The following is a 14,900-nucleotide window of genomic DNA, read 5'->3' as shown; positions in this document are numbered from 1 at the left end:
ATGCACACAGTATTCCGGATAGAAGCTCATAGCCAGCTTCAGGTCTTTTTTGGGACAAGCTGTTTACATGCAGCTTTGATATCCAGCTGACAAGTATGCCTGTACCCATGAATAAGCAGAATATTCCTCATGGAAGTTCATATGAGTTAAGTGGAATAGTAACTAAAACAGGGACACTGTAATGGAATAGTAACTAAAACAGGGACACTGACTAATGGAAAAGTAACTAAAACAGGGACACTGTAATGGAATAGTAACTAAAACGGGGACACTGTAATGGAATAGTAACTAAAATGGGGACACTGACTAATGGAATAGTAACTAAAACAGGGACACTGTAATGGAATAGTAACTAAAACAGGGACACTGACTGTAATGGAATAGTAACTAAAACGGGGACACTGACTAATGGAATAGTAACTAAAACAGGGACACTGACTAATGGAATAGTAACTAAAACAGGGACACTGACTGTAATGGAATAGTAACTAAAACGGGGACACTGACTAATGGAATAGTAACTAAAACAGGGACACTGACTAATGACACTGACTGTAGCTCTATAACCTCATACATGTTGCGGCATATACAGGGCCTTCCTAAAGTATTCAGACCCCTTCACTTCTACCACATTTAGGTAGGTTGCAGCCTTATTCTAAAATTGATTAAACCGTTTTCCCCCTCATAAATCTACACATAATACCCCATAATGAAAAAGCAAAAAATGTGGCAGTCACTTGGAAGTCAGGCCAAAGAGTTCAATCTTGGTTTCATCAGACCAGAGAATCTTGTTTCTCATTTTCTGAGTCTTTAGAAGCCTTTTGCCAAACTCCAAGCGGGCTGTCATGTCTTTTACTGAGGAGTGGCTTCCGTCTGGCCACTCTACCATAAAGGCCTGATTGGTGGAGTGCTGCAGAGATGGTTGTCCTTCTGGAAGGTTCTCCCATCTCCACAGAGGAACGCTGGAGCTCTGTCAGAGTGACCATCGGGTTCTTTTTATTTGATACATTTACAAAAAATTCAAAAAACCTGTTTTACGCTTTGTCATTATGGGGTATTGTGATGTCATTATGGGGTATTGTGATGTCATTATGGAGGTATTGTGATGTCATTATGGGGTATTGTGATGTCATTATGGGGTATTGTGATGTCATTATGGGGTATTGTGATGTCATTATGGGGTATTGTGATGTCATTATGGGGTATTGTGATGTCATTATGGGGTATTGTGATGTCATTATGGGGTATTGTGTGTAGATTGATGAGGAATAATATGCACGCAAAACGAACTGAAGTCTTATCAGAAACGTGTTTCATCATTTTCTCAGCTTTTCATTTCCTTAAAACCGGTCAAACTGATGACATTTTGCACAGGACCAATCTTTCCACTGTTTTGGAGCTATTTTCTCCTATAACAGGATGTTGGTGTGCATGTAAAGCTATAACAGGATGTTGGTGTGCATGTAAAGCTATAACAGGATGTTGGTGTGCATGTAAACCTATAACAGGATGTTGGTGTGCATGTAAAGCTATAACAGGATGTTGGTGTGCATGTAAAGCTATAACAGGATGTTGGTGTGCATGTAAAGCTATAACAGGATGTTGGTGTGCATGTAAAGATATAACAGGATGTTGGTGTGCATGTAAAGCTATAACAGGATGTTGGTGTGCATGTAAACCTATAACAGGATGTTGGTGTGCATGTAAAGCTATAACAGGATGTTGGTGTGCATGTAAAGCTATAACAGGATGTTGGTGTGCATGTAAAGCTATAACAGGATGTTGGTGTGCATGTAAAGATATAACAGGATGTTGGTGTGCATGTAAAGCTATAACAGGATGTTGGTGTGCATGTAAAGCTATAACAGGATGTTGGTGTGCATGTAAAGCTATAACAGGATGTTGGTGTGCATGTAAAGCTATAACAGGATGTTGGTGTGCATGTAAACCTATAACAGGATGTTGGTGTGCATGTAAAGCTATAACAGGATGTTGGTGTGCATGTAAACCTATAACAGGATGTTGGTGTGCATGTAAAGCTATAACAGGATGTTGGTGTGCATGTAAAGCTATAACAGGATGTTGGTGTGCATGTAAACCTATAACAGGATGTTGGTGTGCATGTAAAGCTATAACAGGATGTTGGTGTGCATGTAAAGCTATAACAGGATGTTGGTGTGCATGTAAAGCTATAACAGGATGTTGGTGTGCATGTAAAGCTATAACAGGATGTTGGTGTGCATGTAAACCTATAACAGGATGTTGGTGTGCATGTAAACCTATAACAGGATGTTGGTGTGCATGTAAAGCTGTAACAGGATGTTGGTGTGCATGTAAACCTGTAACAGGATGTTGGTGTGCATGTAACACACACACACCTGACTACATAAGCTTATTGAGTGTTATTCATGTTTCTATGATGTGGGTAGGTCTTCCCCGGTGTTCCTCAGGAAGTGTGGTGTTAACAGGACTGGCTGTCTGCTGGGGAGGAACAGACTGTTACTACATATCACTACTACAGCAGCAGAGTACCGGTACACACACGCATACTACTACTACTACTACTACTACTACTGCTACTGCTACTACTACTACTACTACTGCTACTGCTACTACTACTACTACTACTACTACTACTACTACTACTACTACTACTGCAGCAGCAGAGTACCGGTACACACACACACAACATTTCACTACTACAGGACAGAAGTACAACCACTCACTAACACATAGGAACGTTCCTGTCTCTCTCTCTCTCATAGGAATGGTTCTGTCTCTCTCTCTCTCTCTCTCTCTCTCTCATAGGAATGGTTCTGTCTCTCTCTCTCTCTCTCTCTCTCTCATAGGAATGGTTCTGTCTCTCTCTCTCTCTCTCTCATAGGAACGGTCCTCTCTCTCTCTCTCTCTCTCTCTCTCTCTCATAGGAATGGTTCTGTCTCTCTCTCTCTCTCTCTCTCTCTCATAGGAATGGTTCTGTCTCTCTCTCTCTCTCTCTCATAGGAACGGCCCTCTCTCTCTCTCTCTCTCTCATAGGAATGGTTCTGTCTCTCTCTCTCTCTCTCTCTCTCTCATAGGAATGGTTCTGTCTCTCTCTCTCTCTCATAGGAACGGTCCTCTCTCTCTCTCTCTCTCTCTCTCTCTCTCTCTCTCTCTCTCTCTCTCTCTCTCTCATAGGAACGGTCCTCACTCTCACTCACTCACTCACTGACTGACTGACTGGAACATTCCAGCAGTTAAATACAACAATCTATTTATGTGGATTTTGTACTGTATTGTTTCTTTGGGATAGCTGTACTGGCGTTCTGAGGTAGTGGAAACCATCTGAGGTAGTTGAAGCCATCTGAGGTCGTTGAAGCCATCTGAGGTAGTTGAAGCCATCTGAGGTAGTTGAAGCCATCTGAGGTAGTGGAAACCATCTGAGGTAGTTGAAGCCATCTGAGGTAGTTGAAGCCATCTGAGGTAGTTGAAGCCATCTGAGGTAGTTGAAGCCATCTGAGGTAGTTGAAGCCATCTGGTCATCTGAGGTAGTTGAAGCCATCTGAGGTAGTTGAAGCGTTCTGAGGTAGTTGAAGCGTTCTGAGGTAGTTGAAGCCATCTGAGGTAGTTGAAGCCATCTGGTCATCTGAGGTAGTTGAAGCCATCTGAGGTAGTTGAAGCATTCTGAGGTAGTTGAAGCCATCTGAGGTAGTTGAAGCCATCTGGTCATCTGAGGTAGTTGAAGCCATCTGAGGTAGTTGAAGCATTCTGAGGTAGTTGAAGCCATCTGAGGTCGTTGAAGCCATCTGAGGTAGTTGAAGCCATCTGAGGTAGTTGAAGCCATCTGAGGTAGTTGATGCGTTCTGAGGTAGTTGAAGCGTTCTGAGGTAGTTGAAGCGTTCTGAGGTAGTTGAAGCGTTCTGAGGTAGTTGAAGCCATCTGAGGTAGTTGAAGCCATCTGGTCATCTGAGGTAGTTGAAGCCATCTGAGGTAGTTGAAGCCATCTGAGGTAGTTGAAGCCATCTGAGGTCGTTGAAGCCATCTGAGGTAGTTGAAGCCATCTGAGGTAGTTGAAGCCATCTGAGGTAGTTGAAGCCATCTGAGGTAGTTGAAGCCATCTGAGGTAGTTGAAGCCATCTGAGGTAGTTGATGCGTTCTGAGGTAGTTGAAGCGTTCTGAGGTAGTTGAAGCCATCTGAGGTAGTTGAAGCCATCTGAGGTAGTTGAAGCCATCTGAGGTAGTTGAAGCCATCTGGTCATCTGAGGTAGTTGAAGCCATCTGAGGTAGTTGAAGCCATCTGAGGTAGTTGAAGCCATCTGAGGTAGTTGAAGCCATCTGAGGTCGTTGAAGCCATCTGAGGTAGTTGAAGCCATCTGAGGTAGTTGAAGCCATCTGAGGTAGTTGAAGCCATCTGAGGTAGTTGAAGCCATCTGAGGTAGTTGAAGCCATCTGAGGTAGTTGAAGCCATCTGAGGTAGTTGATGCGTTCTGAGGTAGTTGAAGCCATCTGAGGTAGTTGAAGCCATCTGAGGTAGTTGAAGCCATCTGAGGTAGTTGAAGCCATCTGAGGTAGTTGAAGCCATCTGAGGTAGTTGAAGCCATCTGAGGTAGTTGAAGCGTTCTGAGGTAGTTGAAGCCATCTGAGGTAGTTGAAACCATCTGAGGTAGTTGAAGCCATCTGAGGTAGTTGGGCGGCATCGTAGCCTAGTGGTTAGAGTGTTGGACTAGTATCCGGAAGTTCAAATCCCAGAGCTGACAAGGTACAAATCTGTCAATCTGCCCCTGAACTGTTCCCAGGCCGTCATTGAAAATAAGAATTTGTTCTTAACTGACTTGCCTAGTTAAATAATTTTAAAAAATTTAAAAGTTGGAACTATGTGAGGTAGTTGAAGCCATGTCATGAACATGGAATTACTGTCCCACAGAGATGTGCTCCAGTCTGGCCCCGCCCCCGCTGGCTGCTGATTTGCCAGTTGGAGAGAGGGTGGAGCAGATGAGAGCCTGTCTGAGTAAGTCATTGGCCGACGGGGCAGGGGGTGTGGTCATGACTTATGACATCATCCAGGTATACAAGACACTGGTGCTGAGCTATGGTATCTCCTTGGAAGGACCCTATGAAGACATGAAGGTACAGATACACACACACAGACATTTATATACAAGCTGTGTAGGTGGAGTTTTATCTAACTGTGTGTGTCTATCTCTGTTTGTGTGTCTATCTGTGTGTGTGTGTGTCTATCTGTGTGTGTGTGTGTCTATCTGTGTGTGTGTGTGTCTATCTGTGTGTGTGTGTGTGTGTGTCTATCTGTGTGTGTGTGTGTCTATCTGTGTGTGTGTCTGTCTATCTGTGTGTGTCCGTCTGTGTGTGTGTGTGTGTCTATCTGTGGGTGTCTATGTGTGTGTGTGTGTCTGTGTGAGTTTAGGTGGCGTCTTGGCTGTTGGACCCGGGTAGTGAGGAGAGAACTCTAACCAACATGGTCACCTGCTACTGTCCCTCAGAACTACCGCTGCTGGATGGACGCACACACTCCCCTCGCCTACGAGCAGCCATAGACAGCGTGCTAATACACAGCACCATGGGTCACCTCACTACCCTGATGGAGAAAGATGGACTGATAGGTAAGGAACACATCTGACAGCCGGACTTCTACCTTATGTCTCAGTTTTTGATAATTCTGTTTCTGTTCTGTACCTCTGTCTCCTCTCTGTCTCCTCTCTCTCTGGCTGTCTCTCTCGCTCTCGCTCTCGCTCTCTCTCTCTCTCTCCCTCTCTCTGTCTCTCTCTCTGTCTCCTCTCTCTCTCTCTCTCTCTCCCTCTCTCGCTCTCTGTCTCCTCTCTCTCTCTCTCTGTCTCTCTCTCTCTGTCTCTCTCTCTCTGTCTCTCTCTCTCTCTCTCTGTCTCTCTCTCTGTCTCTCTCTCTCTCTCTCTCTCTCTCTCTCTCTCTCTCTGTCGCCTCTCTCTCTCTCTCTCTCTCTCTCTCTCTCTGTCTCTCTCTCTGTCTCTCTCTGTCTCTCTCTGTCTCTCTCTGTCTCCTCTCTCTCTCTTTCTCTCTGTCTCCTCTCTCTCTCTCTCTCTCTCTCTCTCTCTCGCTCGCTCGCTCTGTCTCCTCTCTCTTTCTCTCTCTCTCTCTCTCTCTCTCTCTCTCTCTCTCTGTCTCTCTCTCTGTCTCTCTCTCTGTCTCTCTCTCTCTCTGTCTCCTCTCTTTCTCTCTCTCTCTCTCTCTCTCCCTGTCTGTCTGTCTGTCTGTCTGTCTGTCTGTCTGTCTGTCTGTCTCTCTCTCTCTCTCTGGGGTGTCTGTCATCTGTGTGTATGTAGATGTGTTCCGCAGTGTGGAGATGCGTTCCCAGGTGTGCCTGGCGCTGTTAGAGCTGAATGGGATTGGCTTCAGCTGGGAGGAATGTGACAGGCAGAAACACGTGATGCAGGCCAAGCTGTCAGCTCTGGAGACACAGGCCTACAGCCTTGCTGGACACAACTTCTCTCTGACTAGCACCGAGGATGTGGCACAGGTAGGGAGTGGGAGTGGGGGTTCTAGGGCTTCCCCAAAATCACCTCCGGACCACCAGACATTCCATATATTTGTTGTATATTTGTTATGACTATCATCATGGTCTACACTAGGTGTTCAGGGTATCATCATGGTCTTGACTAGGTGTTCAGGGTATCATCATGGTCTTGACTAGGGTTTCAGGGTACATGGTCTTGACTAGGTGTTCAGGGTATCGCCAAGGTCTACACTAGGTGTTCAGGGTATCATCATGGTCTTGACTAGGTGTTCAGGGTATCATCATGGTCTTGACTAGGTGTTCAGGGTATCATCATGGTCTTGACTAGGTGTTCAGGGTATCATCATGGTCTTGACTAGGTGTTCAGGGTATCATCATGGTCTTGACTAGGTGTTCAGGGTATCACCAAGGTCTTGACTAGGTGTTCAGGGTATCGCCAAGGTCTACACTAGGTGTTCAGGGTATCATCATGGTCTTGACTAGGTGTTCAGGGTATCACCATGGTCTTGACTAGGTGTTCAGGGTATCACCATGGTCTTGACTAGGTGTTCAGGGTATCACTACGGTCTTGACTAGGTGTTCAGGGTATCACTACGGTCTTGACTAGGTGTTCAGGGTATCATCATGGTCTTGACTAGGTGTTCAGGGTATCGCCATGGTTTTGACTAGGTGTTCAGGGTATCATCATGGTCTTGACTAGGTGTTCAGGGTATCATCATGGTCTTGACTAGGTGTTCAGGGTATCACCATGGTCTTGACTAGGTGTTCAGGGTATCACCATGGTCTTGACTAGGTGTTCAGGGTATCACTACGGTCTTGACTAGGTGTTCAGGGTATCATCATGGTCTTGACTAGGTGTTCAGGGTATCATCATGGTCTTGACTAGGTGTTCAGGGTATCACTACGGTCTTGACTAGGTGTTCAGGGTATCATCATGGTCTTGACTAGGTGTTCAGGGTATCATCATGGTCTTGACTAGGTGTTCAGGGTATCATCATGGTCTTGACTAGGTGTTCAGGGTATCGCCAAGGTCTTGACTAGGTGTTCAGGGTATCACTACGGTCTTGACTAGGTGTTCAGGGTATCATCATGGTCTTGACTAGGTGTTCAGGGTATCGCCATGGTTTTGACTAGGTGTTCAGGGTATCATCATGGTCTTGACTAGGTGTTCAGGGTATCATCATGGTCTTGACTAGGTGTTCAGGGTATCACCATGGTCTTGACTAGGTGTTCAGGGTATCACTACGGTCTTGACTAGGTGTTCAGGGTATCATCATGGTCTTGACTAGGTGTTCAGGGTATCATCATGGTCTTGACTAGGTGTTCAGGGTATCATCATGGTCTTGACTAGGTGTTCAGGGTATCATCATGGTCTTGACTAGGTGTTCAGGGTATCATCATGGTCTTGACTAGGTGTTCAGGGTATCGCCATGGTTTTGACTAGGTGTTCAGGGTATCACTACGGTCTTGACTAGGTGTTCAGGGTATCACCAAGGTTACCACAACATCTCAAGGGGAGAGAAGTATTGTTCTAAGGTTCTGCATCATCATGTCTGTTCCTCCTACTCTGTTGTTGACGTGCGTCTCTGTGTGGGTGTGTCTGTGTGTGTGTGGGTGTGTCTGTCTGTGTGTGGGTGTCTGTCTGTCTCTGTGTGTGTGGGTGTCTGTCTGTGTGTGGGTGTCTGTCTGTCTCTGTGTGTGTGGGTGTCTGTCTGTGTGTGGGTGTCTGTCTGTCTCTGTGTGTGTGGGTGTCTGTCTGTGTGTGGGTGTCTGTCTCTGTGTGTGTGGGTGTCTGTCTGTGTGTGTGGGTGTCTGTCTCTGTGTGTGTGGGTGTCTGTCTGTGTGTGTGGGTGTCTGTGTGTTTGTGTGTGTGGGTGTCTGTGTGTGTGTGTCAGGTGTTGTTCCGTGAGCTGCGCCTGCCTCCCAGCTGTGATTTGAGCGGGGGGAGGGGTAAGAAGACCCTGGGGTACAGCAGGAGAGGAACAGGACGCGCCGGGTTGGGGAAACCGTTCAGTACCACCAAGGTAACACACACACACACACACACAGTGAAGTTATTGGTCCTGCTCTGTGACATCATATGTGAATAAAAGGTGACATCATCAGGACATCCTGGAGAAGCTCAGTTCCCTCCACCCGTTGCCGGGGGTGATTCTGGAGTGGAGGAGGATCACCAACGCCTTGACAACGGTGGTGTTTCCCCTGCAGAGAGAGAAACGACATCACCCCCTGCTGGTTATGGATAGAATACATCCTGTCTCCCAGACACATACTGCTACAGGTAACACACACACTGCTACAGGTAACACACACACTGCTACAGGTAACACACACACTGCTACAGGTAACACACACACTGCTACAGGTAACACACACACTGCTACAGGTAACACACACACTGCTACAGGTAACACACACTGCTACAGGTAACACACACACTGCTACAGGTGTACTGAATGTACTGATGGATGACTACAATGTAATGTATAAATGATCAGTGTGTGTCTACATCAGTCTGCTTGTGTATGTTGTGATAGATTCTTGTCTGTCTGCGTGTCTGTCTGCATGTCTGTCTGCGTGTCTGTCTGCGTGTCTGTGCACAGGCAGAGTGAGCTTCACAGAGCCAAACATCCAGAACGTTCCGAAGGACTTTGAGATCCAGATGGCCTCTGTGGTGGAGGAGAGCCCGCCCTCACAAGATGGACGCCGGACAGGGTTGGAATAACTATTTATAACTACTAACCCTAACCTTGACAAGATGGATGCCGGACTGGGTGGGAATAACTATCTATAACTACTAACCCTAACCTTGACAAGATGGCCGCCGGACTGGGTGGGAATAACTATCTATAACTACTAACCCTAACCTTGACAAGATGGCCGCCGGACTGGGTGGGAATAACTATCTATAACTACTAACCCTAACCTTGACAAGATGGATGCCGGACTGGGTGGGAATAACTATCTATAACTACTAATCCTAACCTTGACAAGATGGCCGCCGGACTGGGTGGGAATAACCAGTGGTGGGAAAAGTACCCAATAGTCATACTGTAGTAAAAGTAAAGATTCCTTAATAGAAAGTTACTCAAGTAAAATACTACTTGAGTAAAAGTCTGAAAGTATTTGGTTCTAAATCTACTTAAGTATCAAAAGTAAAAGTATAAATCATTTCAAATTCCTTATATTAAGCAAAGCAGATGGCACCATTTTCTTGTTTTAAAATATACAGATAGCCAGGGGAACACTCCATCACTCAGACATCATTACAGGTAGCCAGGGGAACACTCCATCACTCAGACATCATTACAGATAGCCAGGGGAACACTCCAACACTCAGACATCATTACAGATAGCCAGGGGAACACTCCGTCACTCAGACATCATTACAGATAGCCAGGGGAACACTCCAACACTCAGACATCATTACAGATAGCCAGGGGCACTCCAACACTCAGACATCATTACAGGTAGCCAGGGGAACACTCCATCACTCAGACATCATTACAGATAGCCAGGGGAACACTCCATCACTCAGACATCATTACAGATAGCCAGGGGAACACTCCAACACTCAGACATAATTTACAGATAGCCAGGGGAACACTCCATCACTCAGACATCATTACAGATAGCCAGGGGAACACTCCAACACTCAGACATCATTACAGATAGCCAGGGGAACACTCCATCACTCAGACATCATTACAGATAGCCAGGGGAACACTCCATCACTCAGACATCATTACAGATAGCCAGGGGAACACTCCAACACTCAGACATCATTACAGGTAGCCAGGGGAACACTCCATCACTCAGACATCATTACAGATAGCCAGGGGAACACTCCAACACTCAGACATCATTACAGATAGCCAGGGGAACACTCCATCACTCAGACATCATTACAGATAGCCAGGGGAACACTCCAACACTCAGACATCATTACAGGTAGCCAGGGGAACACTCCATCACTCAGACATCATTACAGATAGCCAGGGGAACACTCCAACACTCAGATATCATTACAGATAGCCAGGGGAACACTCCAACACTCAGACAGCACTTTGAGATATCAGCTGATGTACGAAGGGCTATATAAATACATTTGATTTGATTTGAGGGGAACACTCCAACACTCAGACATCATTACAGATAGCCAGGGGAACACGACACCACTCAGACATCATTACAGATAGCCAGGGGAACACGACACCACTCAGACATCATTACAGATAGCCAGGGGAACACGACACCACTCAGACATCATTACAGATAGCCAGGGGAACACGACACCACTCAGACATCATTACAGATAGCCAGGGGAACACTCTAACACTCAGACATAATTTACAAACGCTGCATTTCTGTTTAATGAGTCCTCCAGATCAGAGGCAGTAGGGACGACCAAGTGCGCAAATTGGCCCATTTTCCTGACCTAAGCATTCAAAATGTAACGAGTACTTTTGGGTGTCCACTCACTGACTCACCCAATGAAATGTCCACTCACTGACTCACCCAATGATATGTCCACTCACTGACTCACCCAATGACATGTCCACTCACTGACTCACCCAATGATATGTCTACCCACTGACTCACCCAATGATATGTCTACCCACTGACTCACCCAATGATATGTCCACTCACTGACTCACCCAATGATATGTCCACTCACTGACTCACCCAATGATATGTCTACCCACTGACTCACCCAATGATATGTCCACTCACTGACTCACCCAATGATATGTCCACTCACTGACTCACCCAATGATATGTCCACTCACTGACTCACCCAATGATATGTCTACCCACTGACTCACCCAATGATATGTCTACCCACTGACTCACCCAATGATATGTCCACTCACTGACTCACCCAATGATACAGTGCCTTGCGAAAGTATTCGGCCCCCTTGAACTTTGCGACCTTTTGCCACATTTCAGGCTTCAAACATAAAGATATAAAACTGTATTTTTTTGTGAAGAATCAACAACAAGTGGGACACAATCATGAAGTGGAACGACATTTATTGGATATTTCAAACTTTTTTAACAAATCAAAAACTGAAAAATTGGGCGTGCAAAATTATTAAGCCCCTTTACTTTCAGTGCAGCAATTTCTCTCCAGAAGTTCAGTGAGGATCTCTGAATGATCCAATGTTGACCTAAATGACTAATGATGATAAATACAATCCACCTGTGTGTAATCAAGTCTCCGTATAAATGCACCTGCACTGTGATAGTCTCAGAGGTCCGTTAAAAGCGCAGAGAGCATCATGAAGAACAAGGAACACACCAGGCAGGTCCGAGATACTGTTGTGAAGAAGTTTAAAGCCGGATTTGGATACAAAAAGATTTCCCAAGCTTTAAACATCCCAAGGAGCACTGTGCAAGCGATAATATTGAAATGGAAGGAGTATCAGACCACTGCAAATCTACCAAGACCTGGCCGTCCCTCTAAACTTTCAGCTCATACAAGGAGACTGATCAGAGATGCAGCCAAGAGGCCCATGATCACTCTGGATGAACTGCAGAGATCTACAGCTGAGGTGGGAGACTCTGTCCATAGGACAACAATCAGTCATATATTGCACAAATCTGGCCTTTATGGAAGAGTGGCAAGAAGAAAGCCATTTCTTAAAGATATCCATAAAAAGTGTCGTTTAAAGTTTGCCACAAGCCACCTGGGAGACACACCAAACATGTGGAAGAAGGTGCTCTGGTCAGATGAAACCAAAATGTAACTTTTTGGCAACAATGCAAAACGTTATGTTTGGCGTAAAAGCAACACAGCTGAACACACCATCCCCGCTGTCAAACATGGTGGTGGCAGCATCATGGTTTGGGCCTGCTTTTCTTCAGCAGGGACAGGGAAGATGGTTAAAATTGATGGGAAGATGGATGGAGCCAAATACAGGACCATTCTGGAAGAACCTAATGGAGTCTGCAAAAGACCTGAGACTGGGACGGAGATTTGTCTTCCAACAAGACAATGATCCAAAACATAAAGCAAAATCTACAATGGAATGGTTCAAAAATAAACATATCCAGGTGTTAGAATGGCCAAGTCAAAGTCCAGACCTGAATCCAATCGAGAATCTGTGGAAAGAACTGAAAACTGCTGTTCACAAATGCTCTCCATCCAACCTCACTGAGCTCGAGCTGTTTTGCAAGGAGGAATGGGAAAAAATGTCAGTCTCTCGATGTGCAAAACTGATAGAGACATACCCCAAGCGACTTACAGCTGTAATCGCAGCAAAAGGTGGCGCTACAAAGTATTAACTTAAGGGGGCTGAATTATTTTGCACGCCCAATTTTTCAGTTTTTGATTTGTTAAAAAAGTTTGAAATATCCAATAAATGTCGTTCCACTTCATGATTGTGTCCCACTTGTTGTTGATTCTTCACAAGAAAATACAGTTTTATATCTTTATGTCTGAAGCCTGAAATGTGGCAAAAGGTCGCAAAGTTCAAGGGGGCCGAATACTTTCGCAAGGCACTGTATGTCCATTCACTGACTCACCCAATGATATGTCCATTCAGGCTCAATACAAGATACTCCAGCTGTAGGCTAAAATGGTGCTGTTTGCAAAATTTTGGGAGTTGAGAAATTACTTTGGTAGCTAAGGACAGATGAGATTCTCCTCTTTTCAGTAGGCATAGCCAAACTGTTTACCCACAATTGTATTTGTATGCTCACTAACAGCCGCAGCTCAACAATCAGCTGTTTGGTATTTGCCGAACTGCTCATATCCCGACTGTAGGCCTGGGTGCTTAAAAACAATCTGCAGAATAAGCTCATGTGTTCTTCCTTCTCAGTCGGGGCCGTTCCAGGCTGATCAGACCTCCAGCTCCTCCTCCTGAAGGGGCCGTGGCCTTCTCCGTCAGCATGAGACACGCCTTTGTACCTTTCACAGGTAACTCCTCCACCTAACACCTTTCACAGGTAACTCCTCTACCTAACACCTTTCACAGGTAACGCCTCTACCTAACTACCTAACACCTTTCACAGGTAACTCCTCCACCTAACACCTTTCACAGGTAACTCCTCCACCTAACACCTTTCACAGGTACGTCCTCCACCTAACACCTTTCACAGGTACCTCCTCCACCTAACACCTTTCACAGGTAACTCCTCCACCTAACACCTTTCACAGGTACCTCCTCCACCTAACACCTTTCACAGGTAACTCCTCCACCTACCATGTCAGGCAGGCCACAGAGAGTCTATACTAATGGTACCATGTCAGACAGGCCACAGAGAGTCTATACTAATGGTACCCCTTACTGCCAGGCCACAGAGAGTCTATACTAATGGTACCATGTCAGGCAGGCCACAGAGAGTCTATACTAATGGTACCATGTCAGGCAGGCCACAGCGAGTCTATACTAATGGTACCATGCCAGACAGGCCACAGAGAGTCTATACTAATGGTACCATGTCAGACAGGCCACAGAGAGTCTATACTAATGGTACCCCTTACTGCCAGGCCACAGAGAGTCTATACTAATGGTACCATGTCAGACAGGCCACAGAGAGTCTATACTAATGGTACCATGTCAGACCGCTTACTGCCAGGCCACAGAGAGTCTATACTAATGGTACCATGTCAGACAGGCCACAGAGTGTCTATACTAATGGTACCATGTCAGACAGGCCACAGAGAGTTGATACTAATGGTACCTGCTTGCCCGCCCGCCCGCCCGCCCGCCCGCCCGCCCGCCCGCCCGCCTGCCTGCCTGTCCGCCCGTCCTATTTGAAGCACCCTGTCATTCCTGAAGTTGTATTGTATTGAATAGCTGCAATATTTCTGTGATCCAGTTGACTACTTCAAAATGGTGAAAAGGCCTCAATGGTAAAATAGTCTTTGGGCCAAGAGGGCCCACTATCCAACCCTACCTGTGTGTGTCAGATGCTTTTATCCAAAGCGATTGACAGTCATGCGTGTATACATTTTAACCCCAGCGGGAGTTGAACCCACAACCCTTGATGTGTAAGCTCTACCGACTGAGCCACATAGGACCTTTATGTTATTCCTAATTCCCCCCCCCCTCCCTCAATTCAATTTAACATGTAAAAGCCTTTATTGTCAGGGGAAACATATGTTTACATTGCCAAAGCAATAATATAGAATAATAACAACAATAACAACAATAATAACAATAATAACAATAATAACAATAATAACAATAACAACAATAATAACAATAATAACAATAACAACAATAATAACAATAACAACAATAATAACAATAATAACAATAATAACAATAACAACAATAATAACAATAACAACAATAATAACAATAACAACAATAATAACAATAATAACAATAACAACAATAATAACTAGATAATATACAGAAGTAGAAAAATATGAACAGTCAACATGACACTCACAAAAGTTCCA

The 14,900-nt window shown here is 45.3% G+C and overlaps 1 protein-coding gene across 3 annotated transcripts in view; it reads left to right on the top strand.

Annotated features, from left to right (window-relative positions):
* polq (polymerase (DNA directed), theta) overlaps positions 1–14,900 on the top strand; it is a 75,869-nt gene that overhangs the window by 44,939 nt on the left and 16,030 nt on the right. For all 3 annotated transcript variants that reach the window (XM_090226296.1, XM_090226293.1, XM_090226295.1), the window contains exons 20-27: positions 2,430–2,534; positions 4,904–5,106; positions 5,402–5,597; positions 6,294–6,487; positions 8,380–8,508; positions 8,591–8,765; positions 9,088–9,199; positions 13,309–13,406. In XM_090226296.1, coding sequence (XP_090082422.1) covers positions 2,430–2,534; positions 4,904–5,106; positions 5,402–5,597; positions 6,294–6,487; positions 8,380–8,508; positions 8,591–8,765; positions 9,088–9,199; positions 13,309–13,406 — 1,212 coding nt within the window. The remainder of the gene's footprint in view (positions 1–2,429; positions 2,535–4,903; positions 5,107–5,401; positions 5,598–6,293; positions 6,488–8,379; positions 8,509–8,590; positions 8,766–9,087; positions 9,200–13,308; positions 13,407–14,900) is intronic.

The sequence above is a fragment of the Oncorhynchus mykiss genome, chromosome 29, assembly GCF_057628025.1.
Source record: "Oncorhynchus mykiss isolate SJ-2025 chromosome 29, ASM5762802v1, whole genome shotgun sequence".
In the NCBI taxonomy this organism is placed as follows: domain Eukaryota; kingdom Metazoa; phylum Chordata; class Actinopteri; order Salmoniformes; family Salmonidae; genus Oncorhynchus; species Oncorhynchus mykiss.
Note: the sequence above shows the minus strand (reverse complement) of the source record. Positions and strands in the feature narration are given on the sequence as shown.